Here is a 20,991-nt window from a genome sequence, read left to right on the forward strand (position 1 = left end):
CTATATTCTATTCTTTATATTTTTATACAAATATATTTTGAAACTGGTATATAGATTTCTACGTTAATATTTTTCTTTTTCTATTTAAAGTATTAGCAAAAAATTTAAGAAACGCGTTTTTTATACGCTATAAAAACACAAATTTTTAACATAAATAAGTTAGATAAAGTTGCTTTTATAGCTATATAGTTTTTTCCTGATTCAAAGAATTAACAAAAAATCGAAAAAAAAATATTAAAACGCTATAAAAAACATAAATTTCTGTAAGAAATAAGTTAAATAAAGTTAAACTTAAAAAACCTATTGGCCACATGGTTATTTAAACAGGAATCTATTAAAACCCAATTCCATATCCTTTAAACAGGTTTAAAATGTCATTTAAATTGGTCGCGTAATTAATCAATAAAAAGATTAGTTCAATATAAACATACAGTTATCCTGCTTCGTTGTATTTAAACCAACGAGGCAATTTAAAATTGTTTACAAACAGAATGCTAATCCCAATCAGAATTCGATTTAATCCTGATCACGTGGTTTGTTTTTTACGTTTTTTCCCTAGTGGTTAGAATACTAGATTTTCCAAACTTGCCTTCTGTCTATCTGTACTAGTTAATGACTATAAACATGACTTAAGTCTCGAATAAGGTTAGATTCTGTTAAATATTAATGATGACATCTTTCTTATAACTCCCTAGTTGAATCCATACTAATCAATATTCTATCTAAGATTAAGTTAATTTTCGATTAATATGCATACAAGTCTATATAGATTTAAAACTTAATTATATTTTCCAATATTTTTAATTACATTTTTAGGATGTTAGTTTTATAATTAACAGAATATAATGATTTTAAACAAAAGATATATGTTGCGTTAACAACGTTGTTTAATTCAAAACAAAAGTCTTTATAACCACATTAAATTAAATTGTATAACAACGTTAATTAAGTGTTAAGTTTTAATATACTTTATTGCTTATTACAAAAGATATAAAATAATAAAACCCAGATATTTTTATTTTATTCTCTAAAAAAAATTATTTTTTAATTTTTTAAAAAAATTATTTTTTAATATTTTTTTATGATTTTTTTAATATTTATTTATAATTTTACATTTCTATTCTTTCTATAATGCTAAAAACTGTAATAACATTTTATTTCTTACTATTTTTAAAGCTACATATATAACTAAACTGCTAACTTTTTAACATTTAGCAAAAACGCTCTGCAAGAAATTTACAATTCTCAACAAGAACTACCTTGTTGAAATCTCACACTTACCACAATACAAATACTCGTAACAATACGCAAACAAGTACGACCGTGACGTCACAATTAGCAAACAAAAACGTTTGTTAGCCGTCAATTTAAGAGCAATTCGCGTGGGTTTGAGTATTCGTTGGGGTTTTAAAAAGCGTCAAATTTAAAAATAACAAAAAAATAATTTTTTTAATTAATTTTTTTATGATTTTTAATTTAAATAACATAAATGCAAAACTAAATATTTTTTAACTTTTAAACATAAAAAAGAAAGTAAAAAAATGAAAATATAGAAAGCTAAAAACAAAAAAAATAATTAAATTATCCGAAAAAGTGAAACTTTTACCCAGCTGTCTATGACGTCATAAAGCTGTAGGCGGATACGCAACAGTGGGTCTATTTACACCTAGATTTCGGAACCCAATAAAAGTGTTATAGCGCGTTAATTAAATGTGTTCTTGCGCCTTTATTTTAACTATTTAATTAACACTAAATTGTCGCTAATTAACAAGAGTTTTGACATTTTAATTATATTAAGTTGTAATTAAAAAACAAACATAAATTTCCACTAATATTCATTTCTATATCCCTTTAAGAGAATAGGTTTTTAATATTTATTGGGCAAGGGTGTGCTGTTATGACGTGTTTTGAGCTATCCTTAAACGCCGGGTTTAAGGGTAAATAATGTGGCATTGGTGCGGCTCGTAGTATGACGCCATAACCGCTTCGCCACACTACCGGACTACATATTAAAATAAAGTAACAAATTTTTGACTCTCTGTCCCCAACTACCGGTTGAAAATAAATCAATTTTTTTTAGAATGCGATTTTTTTATATCTACCGCTATGGCGTATAATCGCATAACAAATAGTACAACCGTTTTAAATAGAATCAAAATGTTAAAAAATTTAGAACCATAAAATCAAATACTTTAAAATAAAAGTGCTTTTCAGATAAAATTACAGAATTAATATAAAACATATTTTGACATTTTAAAACGAAACAAAAAAATTAAGAACAAATTTTCTAAAAGTTTACAGAACATTTAACACAAAAAGTTAACAAAATTTAGAACTATTTTGATTATTACAGTATGCCTTTAATAGAGACCCATAAACATAAAAATAAAAATTTTTGAACTATAATTGAACTGAATACTGAATACATTACAGAAATCAAATACAGATAAAAATAAAATCTATTTTTAAGAATAAAATTTGAAGAATAAGTTTAATGTGCAAGTAAAAGTTACAGAAATCTTAAATTAAAGTTATTAAAAGTTTTTAAACAGTTTTTTTTTAATAATGTTAAATGAAATACTTAATGCACCTTTGAACTACAATAACGAAGCAGTGTTGTCTTAAAAGGGTTGTTGACTAAAAGAAAAGTTTCTAAAGAGATAGATTAGTTGACTAAAGTGGGGGGGTAGCATTGAATTCTTCACACCCAATATTTTGGGTTCTGATCCAGCCAATCTTTAAGCTTAGTTGGGCAATCAGTCATCACTCCTTCAATACCAAGTTTATAAGCTGCTTCAAATCCTTCATCTTCATTTATAACCCACATGTATGTCTACAAAAATAACAAGTTCAATATTCAAATTTTTATAAAAAAGGTTCATTATAGAGCCGGCAGCTCAGTGTAGTGGTAATAACACTTGCTACACCACATGAGGTCGTGAGTTCAATCCCCAGAGATCTTATACTGTAGCGCTCTTGAGTAAGGTGTTATAAACTGTACAAACTCCTGCTGAGCCAGCACTTAATCAACAGCATAATTACAGGGCAATTATAATCTATAATATCCCAAACTGCCAAAGGCAACTCGAGACCGGGTCGAAATAACTGATGTTACTTTATGTTTAGACTGTAAAGTCGACCTTTTCACATCAAGGATAAATTAACATTAAATAAATAGATAAATAAAGAAACATACAGCTATTCCCCTATCATGCAAATGCTTAAACAAGATCTTGCTTTGAAGGATTGGTTTCAAAATTTTAAGAAACCGTTTTCGACCTGGTGTTAGTTTAAAGGAGGTGCTAAATATAATGTTTATGTTTTACTAAAAGAAGGTTAATCTGACATGTTAAATATTATATCATGTATAAATATAAATTTAATTAAAAACTAGAGGTTTAACCCCATAAATTAAACACTACAAAATATTAAAAAAAACTTATATTTATTCAAAATCAATTTACTGTTTTATTGCATCTGGAAATGGAATCTCCAAAAAACTTTCCTTGATGGAAAGAAAGGGTAATACCCCAAGATAGAACCAGATGTAAAGCATGAGAACTCGCTTAATAGAAAACAAAAGTGGGACCTCAGGATTCTAAGTAAAAAAAATCCATTTTTTAAATTTTTAAATATTAAATAATTTTTTTAAATAAAAAAACTTGTTACCAGTTTGTGAAGTTTATTTGTGACATCATCGCTAAAATTTCCCCAAACAGTTATTTTCTCCCGATTGTATTTTCTTATCAATTTATCAACCTACAAAATCACAATATAATTTTTTAGAAAATAAATTTGGAGTCTATAACAAAACAAAAATAAAGTGCTTTTAAAACTTAAACATCGGGTAACTTGAGGCCACTATGACTTGCATTTATGTAAATGTCAGCATGACTTGCAATTTTCATTGGAATTTAAGCCAAAAATTTCCATTAAAATTTTTTTAAAACAATTTTCATTTTTATATTTTATAAACGATTTAACAAAAAATAAATAAATATGAAACTCTTTTTAAAACCAGGAATAATTTAATTTTTTTTTATCACTTTCACATTTACTTCCTTGTTTTATCCTTATCTACTTTAAATATAATTTCCCTCTTAGTAATCAATCACCATTAATTAAGACAATGTTTTCTTTTACAAACAGAAATTAAATAAGAAACTTTTCAACAAATTTAAAAATTTTGCCCTATTTTTATAACAGCCTTTATTAAAAATTTAGTTTTAGTAAATAAAAATAAAAAAATAGATATATTTTCACTAAACATATATAACTACATCAAAAAGGCAAAATATTTTGACAAAAACAAAAAAATGACCAGCAAGAGGTCGTGGGTTCAATCCCCACTGATCTCATGCTGTAGCGTCCTTAAGTAAGGCGCTATAAACGATATGAACTCCTGCTGAGCCAGCACTTAATCAGCAGTATAATTACCGGGCAGTTATAATTTATAATATCCCAAACTGCCACAGGCAACTCGAGACTGGGTCGGATTAACTGATGTTACTCTATGTTTAAGTCGCGCATTTGACTTTCCCACATCAAGGATAAAGATATATACAAAAAAAAAACCATAACCTACCATGAATATAAGTTCATCGTCGTTATCTTTTACGTCCAGGTTAATTGGCATAGTTGGATATTTCTCAAACACCTCCTTTAATGTTGCTATCCTTTCATTCACTCCATTGTTGTTGCATGACTTGTTGTAGAACTGAACTTTCAACTCACTTGACATTAAAGGAAGGTCCTAAAAAATTAATTGAATAATAAATTCCATTTTTTTAAATTATATCAGTTGTGTTTAAAAGACAGGCTAATTTTAATGTAATGCAATAATAGCTAGTAATTAATTGCTATAACAGTGCTATTTATACACTTATATTAAGTATAATTATTGGGTATTATCACACTATTATAACATTACGTAAGACATGTTAATTATAACACTTTTACTATTTTTATTTTTAAAAAGCATTTTTCAATGTAATTTAAATGTAAATTAAACCTCCAATTAAAAGTGCACAAAAATTCAAATATTTACCTCAAAGTTAGAGTCACAAATATTTCCTTCATACCCAGTACATCTTGTTAGGTCAGCATCATGAGCAACAACAATTTGTTTGTCTTTTGTTAGGTGAACGTCAAGTTCAAGTAGTTGGGTTCCACATGCTATTGCACTAAAAAATTAAATATTTTTTGAATCAAAACTAAAAAATAAAAATTTAAGTTTATTTTTTTACAAGTGATTTTTTTGAATAAATTGCATAAAATACATTACTGATAGTAACAATTTAAATGTTACATCAAACTTAAAAAAAATTAACAAAAAACATTTAATAATTTAAAAATTTTTTTTATTTTCTTACTGGTCAAAGGCCGAAATTGTATTTTCGATTTTTTCAGCAGCACCTAAAAAATGTATTTTATAAGCAATATTTTACCAATGAATAATGGAACAGAAATTTAAAAATATATTAGTAAAACTTTTACATTTTTTAAATTTAATTTCAAGGAATTAAAACTTACCCCCACGATGGCTAATATGCGATGCCAAAAAATATCGTTTTTTCTTCGTGTGCAAAATACCGGGACACTTTAGCAGCAAAACTGAAGTTAAAACATAACCCCCAAAAGCACCCAATATAGAATAACCTGCTATAGCACCACTGGACAACATTTTAACGTCCTTCACTAACTAATATTTAACAAAATGATTTTTAGTTTTTCTTTCATTTTGTTGACTTTAGGAACAAAGTTATGAGTCAGCAAAATGTTTTATTACATTCCAATTTAGTCAAGGGAAATAACCTAACCTGAGGCTACTTTATTAAATATAATTTCCGGTAGAAGGAAATGTAAATTTTTTGTAGTGCAAAAATGGAAAATTGTCAGTTGTTAGTTAAAAATAACGAAATTGCTTCAACGCTGATATGGAAAACTGCAAAGGTAAGATTTATTTTTGTGCTTTTATGCCTAAATATGTTTGTTCTGTTAAGATCTTCACAAAAAGTAATTTATAATATTACACTTTTTACACACCAATAAACATCAGTTAGTTGAGTTTATCTAATCTGCTAAGTTAACCAATTTAAGGCTGTTAGGTCACCTTTCTTAAGACAGGAATAAATAAATATATATAAGTGATGTCTTCATTATTAATAATTGATAATTAAATAACCTAAAAAATCTAATGTGTTGTGTTATAGGAAATTATACCAGACCAAGATATTTGTTTCTTTAATGAAAACATCTCTCAACCATGCCAAGGTGGTGTAGGGAATTGTTGGCTGATTTGTGCTTGTAATTATTTCACTTTTCACAAAAAATATTTACTTTATATTTTTAATCAACATTTGGGCTCAAATGAAAACTGTAAGAGTTTAGGTTTTAGTATTTTTAGTATTACATAAAAAAAATAATATAAGAAAATTACAATGACTTTAAATCCAACTTTACTATACAAAAAAGACCAATTTTTTAAAATGAACATTTTGTTTTTCATTTTCATTTTTTAAATTTAATTTGTGACATAATAAAACAAGATCTTGTTATATAGGCCCAATACCAGCCAACAACAAACCCATAACTTTAACATTATGGGATGTAGATGAAGCAAAATGGATTAAAATTGAAGTTGATCAACTTTTACCAATTCACCATGGACAACTTAACTTTTCAACTTGTTTAAATTCAAACCAACTTTGGATGCCTTATTTAGAGAAAGCAGTTGCTAAGTAAGTAAATTCATTTAAAAATATTTTTTGTTAAACTATGTGGACTTGTTATATTTAAATAAGTTTTTATAGTTAAAATTATTTGTACTTTATTTGCTAGTATTTACCTAAAATTTATTTAATTTTTTTAAAAAGCTAAAGTATTTAATATAAAAACTGTTTTTGTGTTATGGTATTGTTTTTTTACCATCTTTAAATTTTTGTTGAACTTTTTTTAGAAAATTTGGAAGTTATGAATCTTTAAACAGTGGACAAATATCAGAAAGTTTTCGCTTATTAACTGGGGGTCATTTCTGGAGGAAAAAATTAACGAAAACTTTTAATCAAAATGATTTGATTGCATTAAAGAAACAATTTCATAAAGTATTGACTATTATGAAAAGCATAGTATTTGTTTGTGTTGATGATATTGAAAAGAAAAACAAATGTAAGTACAATATTTAACTATGAAAATATAAAAGTTTTTTAATTTAATTTTATTTTGAAAACATTATCAACTTAAGGTTGAGGGTAAATAAGTTATGTTGTTTTACAGCTTTTAAAATGTCAGCTCTTCATTATTATGCAATTATTAAAATTGATCAATCTAATGACCAGGTGAAAAAGTAATTTATAAACTTTATTAATTACTAAAATGTATTTTAATTTTTATCATCATATTTTCAAAATATTTCTAGGTAACATTATGGAGTCCAATAAGTACTGAAGAAAATGTTGACATTGTTTTAAAAGATTTGTTTCAATATGAAGCAACATTAACTTATACTGTGGAAAATCTTAATGATTTATTTGGTAAAACTTTTATAATTTAATCAAATAGCTATTCCTGTAATATTTTATTTAAAGTGTTGTTTAATCATAAAATAATTTGTTTATATTGTAATTTGTTTTAGGTAAACCAGAAAGTAACAAGGATTGGTTTAACCAAGATATATTTGGAAATTGGAAAGTCACTTTAAATAATGGTGGAAAATATTGCAAAGATGTTGTTGATCTGTTTCATAGAAATCCTCAATATTTAATCAGTTTTGGAACAAAGGAATCATTAGGTTAGTAAAAAAAATAAAATATAAATTAGTATTAGTCAAATTATGTTACAATAAATGCTTATCTGTTACTTTATTATTATTTGTTAAGATGAGACAATTGTTTATGTTGCTCTTATTCAACTTGGTAAAAGAAAATATTTTAATCGAAAACAACTTGAACAAGGAATTGGAATACATGCTTGGAAGGTTAGTTGTTACTTTCATGGAATTATTCTTTAAAAATATATTCTATATTACATACTCTTAAAATTTATAATTCTATTTAAACGTGACCTTACAAAATCGTTTTATTTGTACAGTTTTTATACCAGTATATTTATTTCAAGGTTAATGAAACTTTTGAAACTTGCATCAGCGCAGAATCGCTCCAAACTAATCCCCCAGACTGGATCACCCAACCAGAATATCAATATACTGGTACAACAACTTCCAATTTTAATGTAAATTTAAGTAAAAGTACTGCCTCCTATATTAAAAAAACGAACATAATTTTTTTTAGTTGATTGTGCAATACTTTGTCGAACTACATCGTCCAATATAGTAGTTATACCAAGTACTTATAACCATGAAGTAAACTGCAGATATTTGTTGCGTATAAGTTGCCCTGTTCAATATACTGTCAAGTTACTGGGAACAGTTAAAAATAAATAAATATCTAAAACTGTTTTAAAATAAAAAACTTACTTTTTTATTAGTTATATATTTTATTGCGCTGCCCAGTTCCATTATAAATATTTGAACAGAAAATTTAACCAAAGAAAACTTTACAATAAACAGAAACTTGAAAAGTTACACAAAAGCTTTTAAAACATCGTCGAATAATTGTTGATTAAATCTCGTCCCAGTAACTTAACTTGACGCTGGTTTATCCTCAACGTGTTGCACTGGAAGAGTGGTGGGACCTTGTGGCAAAGCAGATTGCTTAATCGGAGCTTCTACGGTCAAGGTTCCATCAGGTGAGAGTGATGACGTCACAGTCATGGGGTCAACATCTGTGAGCAAAGCATTGTGACGTAAACAAATATGAAAAAAAGTGTTAAAATAAAAATTCTAGTATTTACGTACTCGGTGGAACTGTATACTTTCTCGTGAAGTCACGTGATATCACTCCGTGATCATCTTTCTTCTCCTCGTGACGTCCGTGAACCTCTATGACATCACCAACCGTTTTCACCGTGATCTCCTCCGGTGTGAAATGTTTTACGTCCAAAGTCACCTTGAACTTGTCGTCCTCTGTCGACACCTGTTAAACAAAATATTAGATTCTGTCCTACATTGACGTTTGACCTATTGGATTAACTAGAATTGCTTGGCTTTTACTATAACTATGACATCATCATTAAAATGTGATTATCGATGATGACGTTACAATGTATTCACCAGGGACCATTTTTTAATCCATATTAATTTATGAAAAGATCGTGTAAACATTTGCGTCATATAGATTTGATACCATGTGACATCATTTGACTAAATTAATAAAGACGTCATAAAAAATTTATTTTTATGACGTCATATTCCGCATACCTGCGACAATCCACCACCGCTTATTTGTCGTGGAAACTGGGAGACTATGGGGCGGGTAACCACCCTTCTTGTTGCCCATGGATCGTTGAATAAGCGATGGGAGGAGTCAAACGTGTAATCCCCCATTGTGGGCATCCCGAAGTCCTGCAAGAATATGGGTTTGATGTTTACTGACAAAAAAACTTAACAGAGGACATAATTCAATTACAGGGGCTCGATTAGTGTTGATTTTTCTTAGAATTTGTAATAAAATATATTTTAATTTTTATTCCTATATTTAATTTTTATTCCTATTTTTATTCCTAAAGTTTTTAATCTTTGCCTAACTTTACATATTATCTTATTCGTTAATGTAAAAAAATAATTTTTAGCCCAGTTATAAATTTCACAAACCATCGACTATAGCCTAGCTTCGAAGTTTAACACACTTTCTGATTTTTAAAGTGAGATAGTCGACTTTTAAGCTTATCTTAAACCACTTACCCGACCAAACTTTAAGTTATAAATATTACAACCTCACCTGATCAATCAGTCTTGATGTTGGCCAATCAAACGGCTCCATAGATGTTTGTTGAAAGTAAGGACTCACGTTGACATGCCTCTCACTTCTCTGTCGGTGCTCAGACATTTTATTAACTTAGGTTTGTGTGAAACTTAATCAATAAAAATTTAAATGTAATGTTTAAACTATTTAAATAATCCCTGATGAATATCTAAATTTATAAGCTTATTTTTAAGCTAAGGTTTAAGCTAAACTTAATAAGTAAAAACAAATAAAATACAATGTTTTAAAACATTTTAATTTATGTCTATAAATGTTTAATTTTTTAACTAATCTGAAACTTTTAATTAAATTTGTTATTTAAGTTTTAGCTTTTTATTAATTATATTAGAATAGTTTTTAAACGAATTAATTTAAACTATATTTTGTACTACTGCCTCAACCAATTGTCAATGAAAAATAAATATATTTATTAAAACAATTAAATGTTAGTGCTACAACTGTAGTTTTAATAACTAACTACAAGTACAAAACTTCAAGTAAGTTTACTGAACTGCATGCTGCCTTATATCGCCACTTAATATATATCTTCTTACACATGGGATAAGAGTTATATTTAGCTATGACTTAAATGTACTAATTAACCTTTATACATGTTATAACTTACCTATTTAAAAACTTGTTCTTAAACTGTTTATAAACACTGTTAATCTCCTTTGACACTTTATAAATGCAATATGGTGCCAAAAGGGTTTATATGTTTATATAATTACTTCAGGAATTTGTTTATCACTAAATGATATCTTCTAATGACAGCTGGTACGTCATACAATTACGTCATAATCTCTGGTTATTAGATTGGGCAATGACAGTTTGCTTGCATATAGTTTATATAAATATGGAGTTGATCTAAACATGTATTTGACATTCATAATACTAAATATGTACAGAAGTTTTTTTTTATGAATTTTTATACTTAATCAGGTAATTTAAAAATGGTTTAAATAAAACAAATCGCATTTTTTGTTAAATTTATTATAGAAAATGGCAGTAAAAAACAAATTTAGCAGCACCCCTTATAAAAAATTAAGACAGTTTAACTTGATAACAAAATTTTACAATATGGCAACAATAGCAAATATGTCCTAAACTAATTTTTTTTAATTAAAAAAGGGAAATCCCAATTACAAATAAAATATCAAAAACCCAAAAAATACGAGTGTTAACTAAGCCTTCTTGTTTAACAAATCAAAGTAGGCCCCCGTTATTAAATCCTCGTTGGAAACTCCAAGCTCTTGCATCAAATCTCTTGCAATTAGATCACCATCATTAAAAGTTTGATCATCACGCAGCATTACCTAAATAACGTGTTTAAAATTTAGTTCAACAAGAAGTGTACCCGTCAATAATGGCAAAAACGCACGTCAAGTTTTTGTCAATCATATTTTTTATGTATATCTTTATTCTTGATGTGGGAAGGTAAAATGTGTAACCTAAACATAGAGTAACATCAGTTACCCCGACCCAGTCTCGAGTAGACTTTGAAAGTTTGGGGTAATATAGATTATAATTACTCGATAATAAACTGCTAATTGCTTAAGGGAATTACGGTATAAGGTTACTGAGGATCGAGCTCAGGACCTTATGTAGCGTACAAAATGTTCTGACCACTACACCACGCTGCCGGTTTTTAACAAACTGAATTTAAGCAGTACCTCTAATTCCATAAAATTTCCCAAATTTTCAACCTTATCAACATGCACTCTTGTTTGGCCGAGGATAAACAAGGTTCTTTGCTTCTTTACCGCCCCCCTTTGGCCCAGTGAGCTTGTTAAAGTTTTGTCCATTTCAGCGAAATCCATAACTGTCGTTCGACTAAAATCTGAGATTTTTGGGCCCACCACGTCCGGGCGCTCGTAAGCTATTAGTTCACTTCGTGATTTTTGCCCCTAATTAACATATACCATAATTAAATTATAAAATAGCAATGTTTTTACTTAAAAAAATGATGTGTAATACAATTTCTGATGTGTAAAAATGCGCGCTAACATTTGCTTTTTATTTTTTTTACAAAAATTTAAGTAGAAAATTGTACGGTACAAATTAATTTAAATAAACCTAAAATTTGAACACTTACTTCAGTTATACATCGTAGTTTAAGTCGTCCTTGGCCACAGTTATAGAAAATATCAAATTGTTTTAAAATCGTCCCATCTTTATTATTATTTAGTCGTCTTGCTGTTTTCAGTAAAGTAACCATGTCCTGAACGCGGGCCTTAATTTCAACATTTCGAGGCATTTTAAACAATTGTTTATAAACAAATTTGTTATAAATGTGTACCTAATAAAATATATAAATTTAAATTTTTAAAAAAATTGTTAATTTTTGAAGAAAAGGCCAATTTATATAACATTGGTCGAAATGTACAAAGCAAAGATATTAGAAAAAATATACACAATAGTTTTTAATTACTCCATTCATAATTGTTAATTAAATGAAACACTGAAACTTAATTAATGACATCATGTTTTGTTTAATATGGCAACACAATAATATGATGTAGGTTTATTTTATCATGTTTTAAACGTTTATAATGCTTGTGAAGCCTGTAAACGGAACCATTTTATAGATCATACATCTAAAAATAGATTTTCGAACGATATTATAACAAATTTACTTTCGGTTTATTTAAAGGGTAATTTTGTTGTGTAAAAAGGGGAAAAATTACTAAAATCTGTGTCATTTTATTAAATTAAATAACTATTTGGTTTAAAAATAGTAATTTATGCCCTGGTAACCTGTTTTTAAATAAAACGTGTGAGCTATCTTTTCAATTTAATACTGTAGATATACAAAAAATATTATTAATTGCGTTAATTAATTAAATTATTATCACAACAACCTTTTGTTATTTTGATAACAACATTTTTGTTATTCCTACGAAAACGTAAACAAAACCCCCTTTATTACGATTATTGTGCACTCCCTATTACGCTTTGCCACGTGATTTAACAAAGAACGTACGCATATTCATCCGCGCAGACAGTGCGCATTAGATAACGTAATATAAACAAATTAAATATTTTTTTTTCATTTAATAAATTAGTTTTAAATTAAAATTAATATTAATTAAAGTTTACTTTGTTTTTTAGATAAATTGGCACAAATTGATAAAAAATAATCCCCCTTTTTTGCGCGGATTGATATCACGTGACTGACTGTTCCTGATAATAGCGACGCCATTTCTAAAACTAAAGCGAAGCTAACGAATCAACTAGACGAAAACAAGAACTAATTTTACCAACTTGTACAACTATTCTACGATGAGATATATATTCTGAAACAAAACCAAGATTAAGGTAAGTTTTATCTAAAGTTTGCGACAGTCTAAGTTGGTTAGAACGTCTAAAAAAGTCAAAATTGTTGAGCTTAAATTCTAGACATTTGACATTAGGATTTTGGCAGAGGGCGTTGGCGCCCAAACGGTTGATGACGTCAGCAAAGTCGTTAGGTTGTGTTCATTGTTTTGACGGCAAGTTTTACTACGTAATTAGGTTAGCGTAAATATGTTTCTATAGTAGGGAATTATTTTTTGGGTCAAAGTTATTAAATTTGAATTAGTTTGGATGACGTCAGACGTACAGACGTAATTGTTAAGTTTATTAGAACAGCTTTAGGCTATAGAGTATAGACAGACATTTTTTTTGGTAGAGTGCAAAATTTTATAAGCCTCAAAAAATAAAGGGATCCATAATTCAAAATAAAAATAGAACTTTAGCGTTTTTTCATAATTTATTTAAAGAATTTATTTTCAAATAGTACTACTACTATAAAAATGCATTTTAGGCTGCTTTTTTCTAATAGAAATCATATCAAACCATATTTTTTGTTAAAAAAATTTGCAAATTATATTTTACAGATTTTATTGAATAATGGTTGTATCATTATATGGTGCGGGCACTCTACCTAAAATGGTGTCACGTTATACCCCATCCACCAACATGAATGCAAGGGAATTATGTGAAAATGATGACTTGGCTACTTCTTTGGTGCTGGATCCAATTCTGAGATTTTCAACTCATAAAATGAACCTTCGGTTAGTGTTTACTAATGTTTTTATTTTAATATTTTCTTTGGTGTAAGTGTTTACTATTATTTTAAATAAGCAGGCCCTCCTAAAGTGTATTATATTCAATAATCACTAGTAACCTTTTTCTAATTCTAGTTACGATTAATATTAATTTAATTATTTTGATTTTACATTTGCACATGTAAGTCAGTAGCCTAAAACTTATATTTTTTTTCCAGGTTTCGTCCTGTCAAAGGCAAAGCAGAAATATGTGCCCAGGCTGTCCATAGTTTTACTTGTTATCCTGACTATGAGAAATCGTTTGAAAAATTGATGTCTGGAGGTTGTTTTAATGTCCACTTTCTTAATAAAAGCTACAAGCAAAAGCAGGTAGGTTTAAAGTTTTTGTGTAAATATATATATTTTCTTTCCCTTTTGTAAGTCTATGTTGTTTTTGCCTTTTTGTTGTAGGAATAATGACCAGACTTTTTATTAAATGAATGTACATGCATTTACCCAGGTTGTTAATATTGCAGGTATTTAAAGACCATGTGTTCAGATATCTGGGTATGTTCCATCCTGAGTGTGGGTTTAGAATTGAGGTTTGTAACCGATATAGTTTGGAGGATGGAGGAGCCAAGATTGTTTCAACTAAAGAATGGTGAGATATAAACATGTTTAAGATGTTTAGTGTTGATATTTAAATATAAGTTATATTAATTTTGATGGTATGTTCAATTACCCTGGTTGGTTGTAAGATTACTGTAGTAAATTTGTTTATATAATAGCAGTTTTTCATGCTTTACGGACCTTTTCAATGCTATTCCTACTACAGTGTTATACTAATACCCTTCCATGCTATGTAACTGACATTTTGTTTTCTATTTTTGAGGTGTAAGAACGAGAAAATGAACCTCTTAGTTGGATGCATAGCAGAGTTAACAAAAGAAGATGAGACGACGTTATTAGTTCCTGGTAGAAATGACTTTAGCGTCATGTTTTCAACAAGAAAGAATTGTGCTCAATTATGGCTCGGCCCCGCTTCTTTTATTAACCATGGTAAGATATTTGGTATTTTATATTATTTTTAGCATGTAAAGTGTTTTCTAATCCTATTGTTTATTAAATGCGTAAATTTAGTTATATTTATGTTTTAGTATCGAATTTTTTTTTTTTGTAGTATTATTAATGTATAAAAAGAATTTTTTGTACGTTTTATGGTGTTGTTAGTTGCTAGTTTATGACTAATGTTGTGGTAAATTTAATTGTATTATATTTTTAAATAGGCATTTAAAAATTCATTTTAATAGTTTTTAAACAATGCTGTTATTGTTGTAGATTGTCGACCGAATTGTTGTTTTGTGTCATCGGGAAGAGATACCGCTTGTGTTAAGGTTTTAAGAGACATTGAACCCGGTGAGGAGATTACCTGCTTCTATGGAGACTCATTTTTTGGCGACAAAAATTGCTTCTGTGAATGTGAAACTTGTGAAAGGTAATCATTTTTGCCCTAAGTAAAACTTGTGTCTTTTGTATACCATGTAACCTGGTATATTATTTCTATATACAGCACTAATCAACATTTATCTATTACAGAAGGAAAACCGGAGCTTTTCGACCTAAAGATGGCTCAAATGTGACTGATATTCCAATGACTTTCAGCAAGAAATATGGACTCCGTGAAACGGATAAAAGACTTCACCGGTTACGCCGAAAAAAGTCGACCAACCAACAAGTTCCTGTGTTAAAACACAAACTTAACGGACTAAGAAGTAGTGATAGATCAACATCCCCAGCATCCAGTGAGTTTTCAGTGAGTTCTGAGGACAGTTCTGAGTATTTTACCTGCAACAGTGATGCTGGAAGTTACGCCGATTCCGATGTTCTATCAACAAGTTCAGAAGAAGTTTTAACTTTAACACCACCCTTGACTGATGACCCGGTAGTGGTTGATTTTATTCCAACCAAAAATGTGGTTCAGGAAGTTAAACCACTTTCTCGTAAAAGAACATGCAGTCAAGGGCTTCGAAGTAACAACAAACGTCCACGTATAACAACCCAAAACACTAATTTATTTGAACCTTACCTAGATGCAACAGAAACTGATATAAATGGAATTTACTTCAGTAAACAATCAAGTTTTCATCGCCGGAAAACAACAGCTCCGATTAAACTACCGTCACATGGCAACAACAACAGACTAACACTTATCACGAAAAAAGGTTTAAAACTTGAAGCACTCGCTGTGAAGTTGTTAGAACAAGGAGCTAATAGTAAAGATAAATTGGTAAAAGTTGAAAGTCCGACTACGGTTCGTAGAAGCGCTCGTTTAACTGAAAAACCCAATAATATTGGTGAGTTTAAATTGTTTTTAAGGCACTTCTTTATATGATTTTATGCTAACTTTAAACCAATTTAATTAGCATCACTACATTAGATTAATAAGTTACAAAAATAACCTCCTTTTTCTACCAAAAAACTGATGTAAATTTGGACACAAATCATTGTACTTTTTTGTTTCATTTTTACAGACTCCTTATTAAATATATTTTTATTATTTGTTTTTTTCACAGTACAGTATACAGACGAAAGGGATAGTTCGTTTACTGAGTTACAATATTCTGATCATATTCTATCATCTAATACTGAAGCAGATTGGCTACCTCACAATGAAAAACAAGAAAACAATGATTTGTTCTCCATGAAACTAAGAAGTGGTTTAGACAAGGCTTTAACAAATCCAATTGAACATAAACCAGCTCGAAATCTATGGTCAGAAATAGGGTTTCTACCGATATTATCTTCAAAAAAAGTTAAGGACAATATCTCACATGAGCCACCACCTACAAGGACTACTTTTAAAACGTGTTTAAAATCAGCTAATTCACAAAAAAACTTACAAAATTCACCGAAAATAATTCACCAAAAAAATAGAGAATCATTTAAGTTACTTTTAACTAACAAACAACAGAAATATGTTACATCAAATACCGACATACCTTTACGATATGACTCAAAGATGTCTCAATGCAAAACAAATGAAATACCGAAACTTACGCTACGTAAACGAACCACTCAACTCCGTAACTTTTCCCTTACCCCGAAAACTGGGTCACCTGCAAGGAGACTTAAACTTATCGTTGGCAAAGAATCAATCAACATTAATCTCAGTAATTAGAAGTTCCAAATAATTATAAATTATACAATCTGATTTTAAATTTGATTTTTATTTAGATTTTTCTTTGTTATTACCTAGTTAAATTTTTGTCAGTTAGAAGTTGCATTATTTTTCATGATCTTTAATATTGTGATTCGTTTTTAAAGGACCAAATTACAGTTTGGAGCTTATTTAAAAAATGTTCTTTTTCACTATAGCAACTTGAAGATAGTTGTTTTGTTATTAGCTTGTAGATGTGTTTTGCCCATTTTTTCTGATCTTTTCACTGTTTTTGTCTAATTTATCCTCGCCCAATCACTGTAAAACGTTTTTTATGCAACCCAAAACAATGTTGTGCTTTTCGTCTCAATCTGTCTCGTCGTAAATTTGTCTTAAATGTGGAAGGATTAGAAAGGGCGAAGTATGAACTAAATTTGAACTGATTTTATATTCTGAATGTTTTCTCGTTGTGTAGTTTACATGGAAATAAAATGAATGCATGTCTACATTAACTTTAACCCTTTATTGAATCAGGACCAAAACTTTAGACTTTTTTTGTATATATCTTCATCCTCGATGTGGGAAAGTTGAATGCGCGACTTAAAAATAGAGTAACATCAGTTACTCCGACCCAGTCTCGAGTTGCCTGTGGCAGTTTGGGATATTATTGATTATAATTGCCCAATAGTTAAGCTGCTCATTAAGTGCTGGCTCAGCTGGAGTTCATATCGTTTATAGTGCTTTACTCAAGGTCGCTACAGCATGAGGGCAGTGGGGATTAAACCACTGATCTCATGTGTGGTGTGGCAAGTGTTATTACCACTACACCATGCTGCTTTAGTTACCCCCTTATCAATATAGATCAAAAGGTTAAGATTTAAAGCCAATATGTTGTTTGGCGAAATAAGTTAGTTGCAATTTAAAATCTCGTTTAGGGTGAACTTTTTAAATCTACTTAGGGAGTTAAATAAAAGACTTCATTTACAATTTCCAATAAGGCAAATGTGTTAATGGTTAGCCAGTATATAATTAGGGCACTGAAATATTACTTAAAATGTCAAATTGTAGTTAAACTTATGTCGTATTAATAATACTAACAGCATTACTTTTAAAGTTGAAATACTTTTCACTGCTAAACGAAAAAGATGTAGCTTATTATTTTTTTAGTTTGTAACCACCTCTTGTTCATAGCAGAATAAGCAATTTAAATTAAGTGCATTGACGGACAATGAGGATAAAAAGTTATATTGCAAAACCCTATTTACAGCATTTAACTGTTACAATCTTTGCTTTAAAATTTTAACCCTTTAAAACAACTCGGCGACATTTTACTTTAAAACAATCCTTTAAAATTGAAAAATGATTTTTAAACAGGTAGTTTAAGTAGGTCACTCGTTTACTAGTTATTATTCATTACGTAAGGTATTAAATGACTAACGTTACAAGCGTTTAAATCATTTAATTTGTTGTTTTTTAGAGTTTAAATTTAAAAATGAAGTTCTGTTTCATATTTTCTTTCGTATTATTTCTTTGTTTTAAATCTTCGATTAGTTTTAAAGTTGAAGGTAAAGTTTTTATTCCGAACGACGCGAAAAATAATGCTGACACCACAGTTATAGTAAATAATGGACAATATAAAGGATTTTTAAGGTAAATGTGTATATATAAAATTAACTGGCTAACTGTTAATTAGTGTTTTTTAATTAAAGGCTATTATTGAATAATAAATAAAGGGCTATAAGCTTATGTTTCAAGTCAGTGCTTTTTTATTCTAAAAGTGTTAAAATTCTTAGCCAAAAATTGTGTAAAATTAAAACTTAGATTTACAAAAGTTTTAAATAATATTTTTTTACAGGGCGGATGGAAGCTTCACTGTTCATAATGTTCCAAAAGGATCTTTTGTGGTTGAAGTGCTTTCCCCAACTTACATGTTTGAACCAATCAGAGTTGATGTATCCGGCCAGGGAAATGTGAGGGCAAGAAAATTAAACAACTTAAAACCAAATGCAAAATCTTTGGTCAAATATCCATTAGATTTAAAACCTTTGGCCATTGCTAAATATTTTCAAGCAAGAGAGAAATTTAGTATATTTGATATGCTTAAAAATCCAATGGTAAGATATTTCATTTGTGTTGTTTATAAGCCTATTTGTTAGGTGTTCTTATATTTATAAACACATTACTTAACTGTTTTAATTGCTAATGTCATGTACCATACTTTTTAATTCGTTTTTATAAAAAGGGTTTTAAAATTTTAAACTTTTTCCAATTATTTTATTTTGATTTGTAAAAAAGTTGTAAATTTTAACTTTTACTCTAGGTTTTGATGATGGTGATGCCACTTCTTATGGTCGTAGTTTTACCAAAGTTGATGAACTCAACTGATCCTGAGGTTAAAAAAGAAATGGAAGAATCGATGAAGATGTTCCAACCAGGACAAAATAAACTTCCAGATATGTCGGAAGTACTTTCCAACTGGTTTGGTGGTGAAGGGCCCAAGAAAAAAACAAAAACTACAAAGTCTATAAAACGAAAATAAACATTGCAAGCTGCTGTTTAATATTTATCAATTATTTATTCTTTAATTTTGGGAAAAATTTCTTGTTAATTAATGCACTTTCTTTAAAAAAACTTTATTTAAAACTTTAGTCAATTAACTTTCTTTTTTGATGACAGAATACAATTCAAAATATTTATTGACACTGCCCCAAATAAGCAGTACTTCTTAAAACGTTTTATTGTACAATAAAAAACTTGATGAATGTACATGGTTTTGTAGATATTTGCAACACATGATAGCAGTTGTATGTATATTCCAATTTAAGTTTAGCAACAAGTTAAACTGCATAAAAGTTTTTATTCTAAGTCATCCACATCAGTTATTGTAGCGGTGTCTGATTCTTTGGTTTCTGGAACTTGTGACATTGTTGGAGCAGTTGATATTCTCTGTTAAATAAAATAGAAAATATACACAAATATACATAAAAAAAACTGCCACAATCAGATGCAAAAAATTACAATTTTAATGAAGGTATATGTATAAATTAAATCATTAACATTTTTTCTACATTCTTTTATGAGTAAGATGCATATTTAGTTTAAAAGAAATAAGGTATTTTACAATTTTCTTTTCGTTAAAAAACAAAAACTCTAAACCTGGCTAATGGTTGGCAATCTCTCGAGCAGCATCGCAAACACAGGTTGAGGTAAAGTTTGCTGTAAAACGTGTAACAACTGTTGTGGTTGACCGCACACTGCCACCGCATTGGTCAAATGTTCGACTCCTTCTTCGTAACTTCCCTGACCTAGAAGCTCCTCCCCTTTTTGGACTTCTTCCAGGAAGAATTTTTGAACTTCTTCAACATTTCGGAGGTCTGGCATCTAAGAACATAACGATTTTATTTATCAATAGATTTTTTTCTCCTAAATATAGGTAAATCCCTGTAAAATTAGAGGTAACTTCACATCTAAACAGATATTGAAACTACATCTTTAAGATACTAATGCAAGGAAAATAAATTACCTTAGTTTTAGATGAATTATTTGAACTTGATTGCGATTTCATTCTTTCTAAAAATACAAAAAATATAATAAATATAGGCTCGAGTAATAGAAGACTAAATGTTTTTAAAATATCGTATCTTGATTTTAAAATGTAACAAACTTTCTCGTAATTTCTTCTTAAAATCGGGATCACTTCGTCGTTTACGATCGAAATAAACACAATACCCGATAAATGCTGTGCCACAAAGTCCGGCAATTGCTATTGCAGTATTTTTATTCATATCTAGCATTATATTGTAAATTTTATCTAATAAATTAACGTAAACAAAGTGTTCAATAGAAAATCGTGTTTTCTATCAAAATCCTTTGCCCAGTGTTGTCCTGAGAAATTGACGTTAATTTTTTTAATGGTTTTCTGTTAATTTTTTTAAAGATAATTATT

General features: G+C 28.8%; 7 protein-coding genes across 8 annotated transcripts; 3 read left to right on the top strand and 4 right to left on the bottom strand.

Annotated features, from left to right (window-relative positions):
- Positions 1–2,355: 2,355 nt before the first annotated feature.
- On the bottom strand, positions 2,356–5,744 carry LOC145752555 (lysophospholipase D GDPD1-like). The gene is made up of 8 exons (XM_082568859.1): positions 5,533–5,744; positions 5,373–5,415; positions 5,048–5,183; positions 4,586–4,753; positions 3,670–3,759; positions 3,465–3,598; positions 3,197–3,302; positions 2,356–2,833 (listed from the first exon to the last, which is right to left on the bottom strand). The coding sequence occupies exons 1-8, from the start codon at positions 5,681–5,683 to the stop codon at positions 2,702–2,704; spliced, it is 960 nt and encodes a 319-aa protein (XP_082424985.1). The 5' UTR covers positions 5,684–5,744; the 3' UTR covers positions 2,356–2,701.
- A 110-nt stretch (positions 5,745–5,854) lies between these two features.
- LOC145752473 (calpain-2 catalytic subunit-like) lies at positions 5,855–8,440 on the top strand. The gene is made up of 10 exons (XM_082568768.1): positions 5,855–5,952; positions 6,213–6,306; positions 6,563–6,740; positions 6,959–7,167; positions 7,276–7,337; positions 7,418–7,532; positions 7,634–7,789; positions 7,878–7,975; positions 8,116–8,206; positions 8,289–8,440. Exons 1-10 carry the CDS (start codon positions 5,884–5,886, stop codon positions 8,438–8,440), a joined length of 1,224 nt encoding a protein of 407 aa, XP_082424894.1. The 5' UTR covers positions 5,855–5,883.
- Positions 8,441–8,479: 39 nt separating this feature from the next.
- On the bottom strand, positions 8,480–10,047 carry LOC145752296 (alpha-crystallin B chain-like). The gene is made up of 4 exons (XM_082568555.1): positions 9,837–10,047; positions 9,317–9,460; positions 8,855–9,032; positions 8,480–8,781 (listed from the first exon to the last, which is right to left on the bottom strand). The coding sequence occupies exons 1-4, from the start codon at positions 9,942–9,944 to the stop codon at positions 8,639–8,641; spliced, it is 573 nt and encodes a 190-aa protein (XP_082424681.1). The 5' UTR covers positions 9,945–10,047; the 3' UTR covers positions 8,480–8,638.
- An 809-nt stretch (positions 10,048–10,856) lies between these two features.
- On the bottom strand, positions 10,857–12,153 carry LOC145752899 (adenylate cyclase CyaB-like). The gene is made up of 3 exons (XM_082569263.1): positions 11,956–12,153; positions 11,534–11,767; positions 10,857–11,176 (listed from the first exon to the last, which is right to left on the bottom strand). Exons 1-3 carry the CDS (start codon positions 12,115–12,117, stop codon positions 11,045–11,047), a joined length of 528 nt encoding a protein of 175 aa, XP_082425389.1. The 5' UTR covers positions 12,118–12,153; the 3' UTR covers positions 10,857–11,044.
- Positions 12,154–13,068: 915 nt separating this feature from the next.
- Positions 13,069–17,551, top strand: LOC145752071 (histone-lysine N-methyltransferase KMT5B-like). Of its 2 annotated transcripts, none has more exons than XM_082568271.1 (8): positions 13,069–13,178; positions 13,739–13,915; positions 14,128–14,278; positions 14,425–14,549; positions 14,781–14,947; positions 15,227–15,383; positions 15,485–16,242; positions 16,462–17,551. In XM_082568271.1, exons 2-8 carry the CDS (start codon positions 13,752–13,754, stop codon positions 17,064–17,066), a joined length of 2,127 nt encoding a protein of 708 aa, XP_082424397.1. In that variant the 5' UTR covers positions 13,069–13,178; positions 13,739–13,751; the 3' UTR covers positions 17,067–17,551. The 2 variants fall into 2 exon arrangements, with proteins under 2 accessions (XP_082424397.1, XP_082424398.1); XM_082568272.1 differs by having other exon boundaries at positions 16,467–16,639.
- Positions 17,552–18,477: 926 nt separating this feature from the next.
- Positions 18,478–19,805, top strand: LOC145752079 (endoplasmic reticulum membrane protein complex subunit 7-like). The gene is made up of 3 exons (XM_082568285.1): positions 18,478–18,695; positions 18,901–19,159; positions 19,366–19,805. The coding sequence occupies exons 1-3, from the start codon at positions 18,538–18,540 to the stop codon at positions 19,582–19,584; spliced, it is 636 nt and encodes a 211-aa protein (XP_082424411.1). The 5' UTR covers positions 18,478–18,537; the 3' UTR covers positions 19,585–19,805.
- LOC145752080 (mitochondrial import receptor subunit TOM20 homolog) lies at positions 19,589–20,915 on the bottom strand. Its single transcript, XM_082568286.1, has 4 exons — positions 20,710–20,915; positions 20,569–20,615; positions 20,202–20,426; positions 19,589–19,991 (listed from the first exon to the last, which is right to left on the bottom strand). The coding sequence occupies exons 1-4, from the start codon at positions 20,837–20,839 to the stop codon at positions 19,902–19,904; spliced, it is 492 nt and encodes a 163-aa protein (XP_082424412.1). The 5' UTR covers positions 20,840–20,915; the 3' UTR covers positions 19,589–19,901.
- Between the last annotated feature and the right edge of the window lie 76 nt (positions 20,916–20,991).

The sequence above is a fragment of the Corella eumyota genome, chromosome 5 (assembly GCF_963082875.1).
Source record: "Corella eumyota chromosome 5, kaCorEumy4.1, whole genome shotgun sequence".
In the NCBI taxonomy this organism is placed as follows: domain Eukaryota; kingdom Metazoa; phylum Chordata; class Ascidiacea; order Phlebobranchia; family Corellidae; genus Corella; species Corella eumyota.

Bases quoted from the DNA above. Each gene is read 5' to 3' on its own strand.
- LOC145752079 (XM_082568285.1), top strand. From the start codon at position 18,538: ATGAAGTTCTGTTTCATATTTTCTTTCGTATTATTTCTTTGTTTTAAA. The intron at 18,696-18,900 runs GTAAATGTGTAT...ATTTTTTTACAG, and splicing joins CAATATAAAGGATTTTTAAG to GGCGGATGGAAGCTTCACTG. The intron at 19,160-19,365 runs GTAAGATATTTC...CTTTTACTCTAG, and splicing joins ATATGCTTAAAAATCCAATG to GTTTTGATGATGGTGATGCC.
- LOC145752071 (XM_082568271.1), top strand. From the start codon at position 13,752: ATGGTTGTATCATTATATGGTGCGGGCACTCTACCTAAAATGGTGTCA. The intron at 14,948-15,226 runs GTAAGATATTTG...TTATTGTTGTAG, and splicing joins CGCTTCTTTTATTAACCATG to ATTGTCGACCGAATTGTTGT. The intron at 15,384-15,484 runs GTAATCATTTTT...TATCTATTACAG, and splicing joins GAATGTGAAACTTGTGAAAG to AAGGAAAACCGGAGCTTTTC.
- LOC145752473 (XM_082568768.1), top strand. From the start codon at position 5,884: ATGGAAAATTGTCAGTTGTTAGTTAAAAATAACGAAATTGCTTCAACG. The intron at 7,533-7,633 runs GTAAAACTTTTA...AATTTGTTTTAG, and splicing joins AAATCTTAATGATTTATTTG to GTAAACCAGAAAGTAACAAG. The intron at 7,790-7,877 runs GTTAGTAAAAAA...TTATTTGTTAAG, and splicing joins TGGAACAAAGGAATCATTAG to ATGAGACAATTGTTTATGTT.
- LOC145752296 (XM_082568555.1), bottom strand. From the start codon at position 9,944: ATGTCTGAGCACCGACAGAGAAGTGAGAGGCATGTCAACGTGAGTCCT. The intron at 9,033-9,316 runs GTATGCGGAATA...TTTGTTTAACAG, and splicing joins GCGGTGGTGGATTGTCGCAG to GTGTCGACAGAGGACGACAA. The intron at 8,782-8,854 runs GTACGTAAATAC...CTTTGCTCACAG, and splicing joins AAAGTATACAGTTCCACCGA to ATGTTGACCCCATGACTGTG.
- LOC145752555 (XM_082568859.1), bottom strand. From the start codon at position 5,683: ATGTTGTCCAGTGGTGCTATAGCAGGTTATTCTATATTGGGTGCTTTT. The intron at 4,754-5,047 runs GTAAATATTTGA...TTAATTTTTTAG, and splicing joins TTTGTGACTCTAACTTTGAG to GACCTTCCTTTAATGTCAAG. The intron at 3,599-3,669 runs GTAACAAGTTTT...TTTTTTACTTAG, and splicing joins CAAATAAACTTCACAAACTG to AATCCTGAGGTCCCACTTTT.
- LOC145752899 (XM_082569263.1), bottom strand. From the start codon at position 12,117: ATGCCTCGAAATGTTGAAATTAAGGCCCGCGTTCAGGACATGGTTACT. The intron at 11,768-11,955 runs GTAAGTGTTCAA...TATGTTAATTAG, and splicing joins AACTACGATGTATAACTGAA to GGGCAAAAATCACGAAGTGA. The intron at 11,177-11,533 runs GTACTGCTTAAA...CACGTTATTTAG, and splicing joins GAAATTTTATGGAATTAGAG to GTAATGCTGCGTGATGATCA.
- LOC145752080 (XM_082568286.1), bottom strand. From the start codon at position 20,839: ATGCTAGATATGAATAAAAATACTGCAATAGCAATTGCCGGACTTTGT. The intron at 20,616-20,709 runs GTTTGTTACATT...TTGTATTTTTAG, and splicing joins TAAGAAGAAATTACGAGAAA to AAAGAATGAAATCGCAATCA. The intron at 20,427-20,568 runs GTAATTTATTTT...TTATGTTCTTAG, and splicing joins ATAATTCATCTAAAACTAAG to ATGCCAGACCTCCGAAATGT.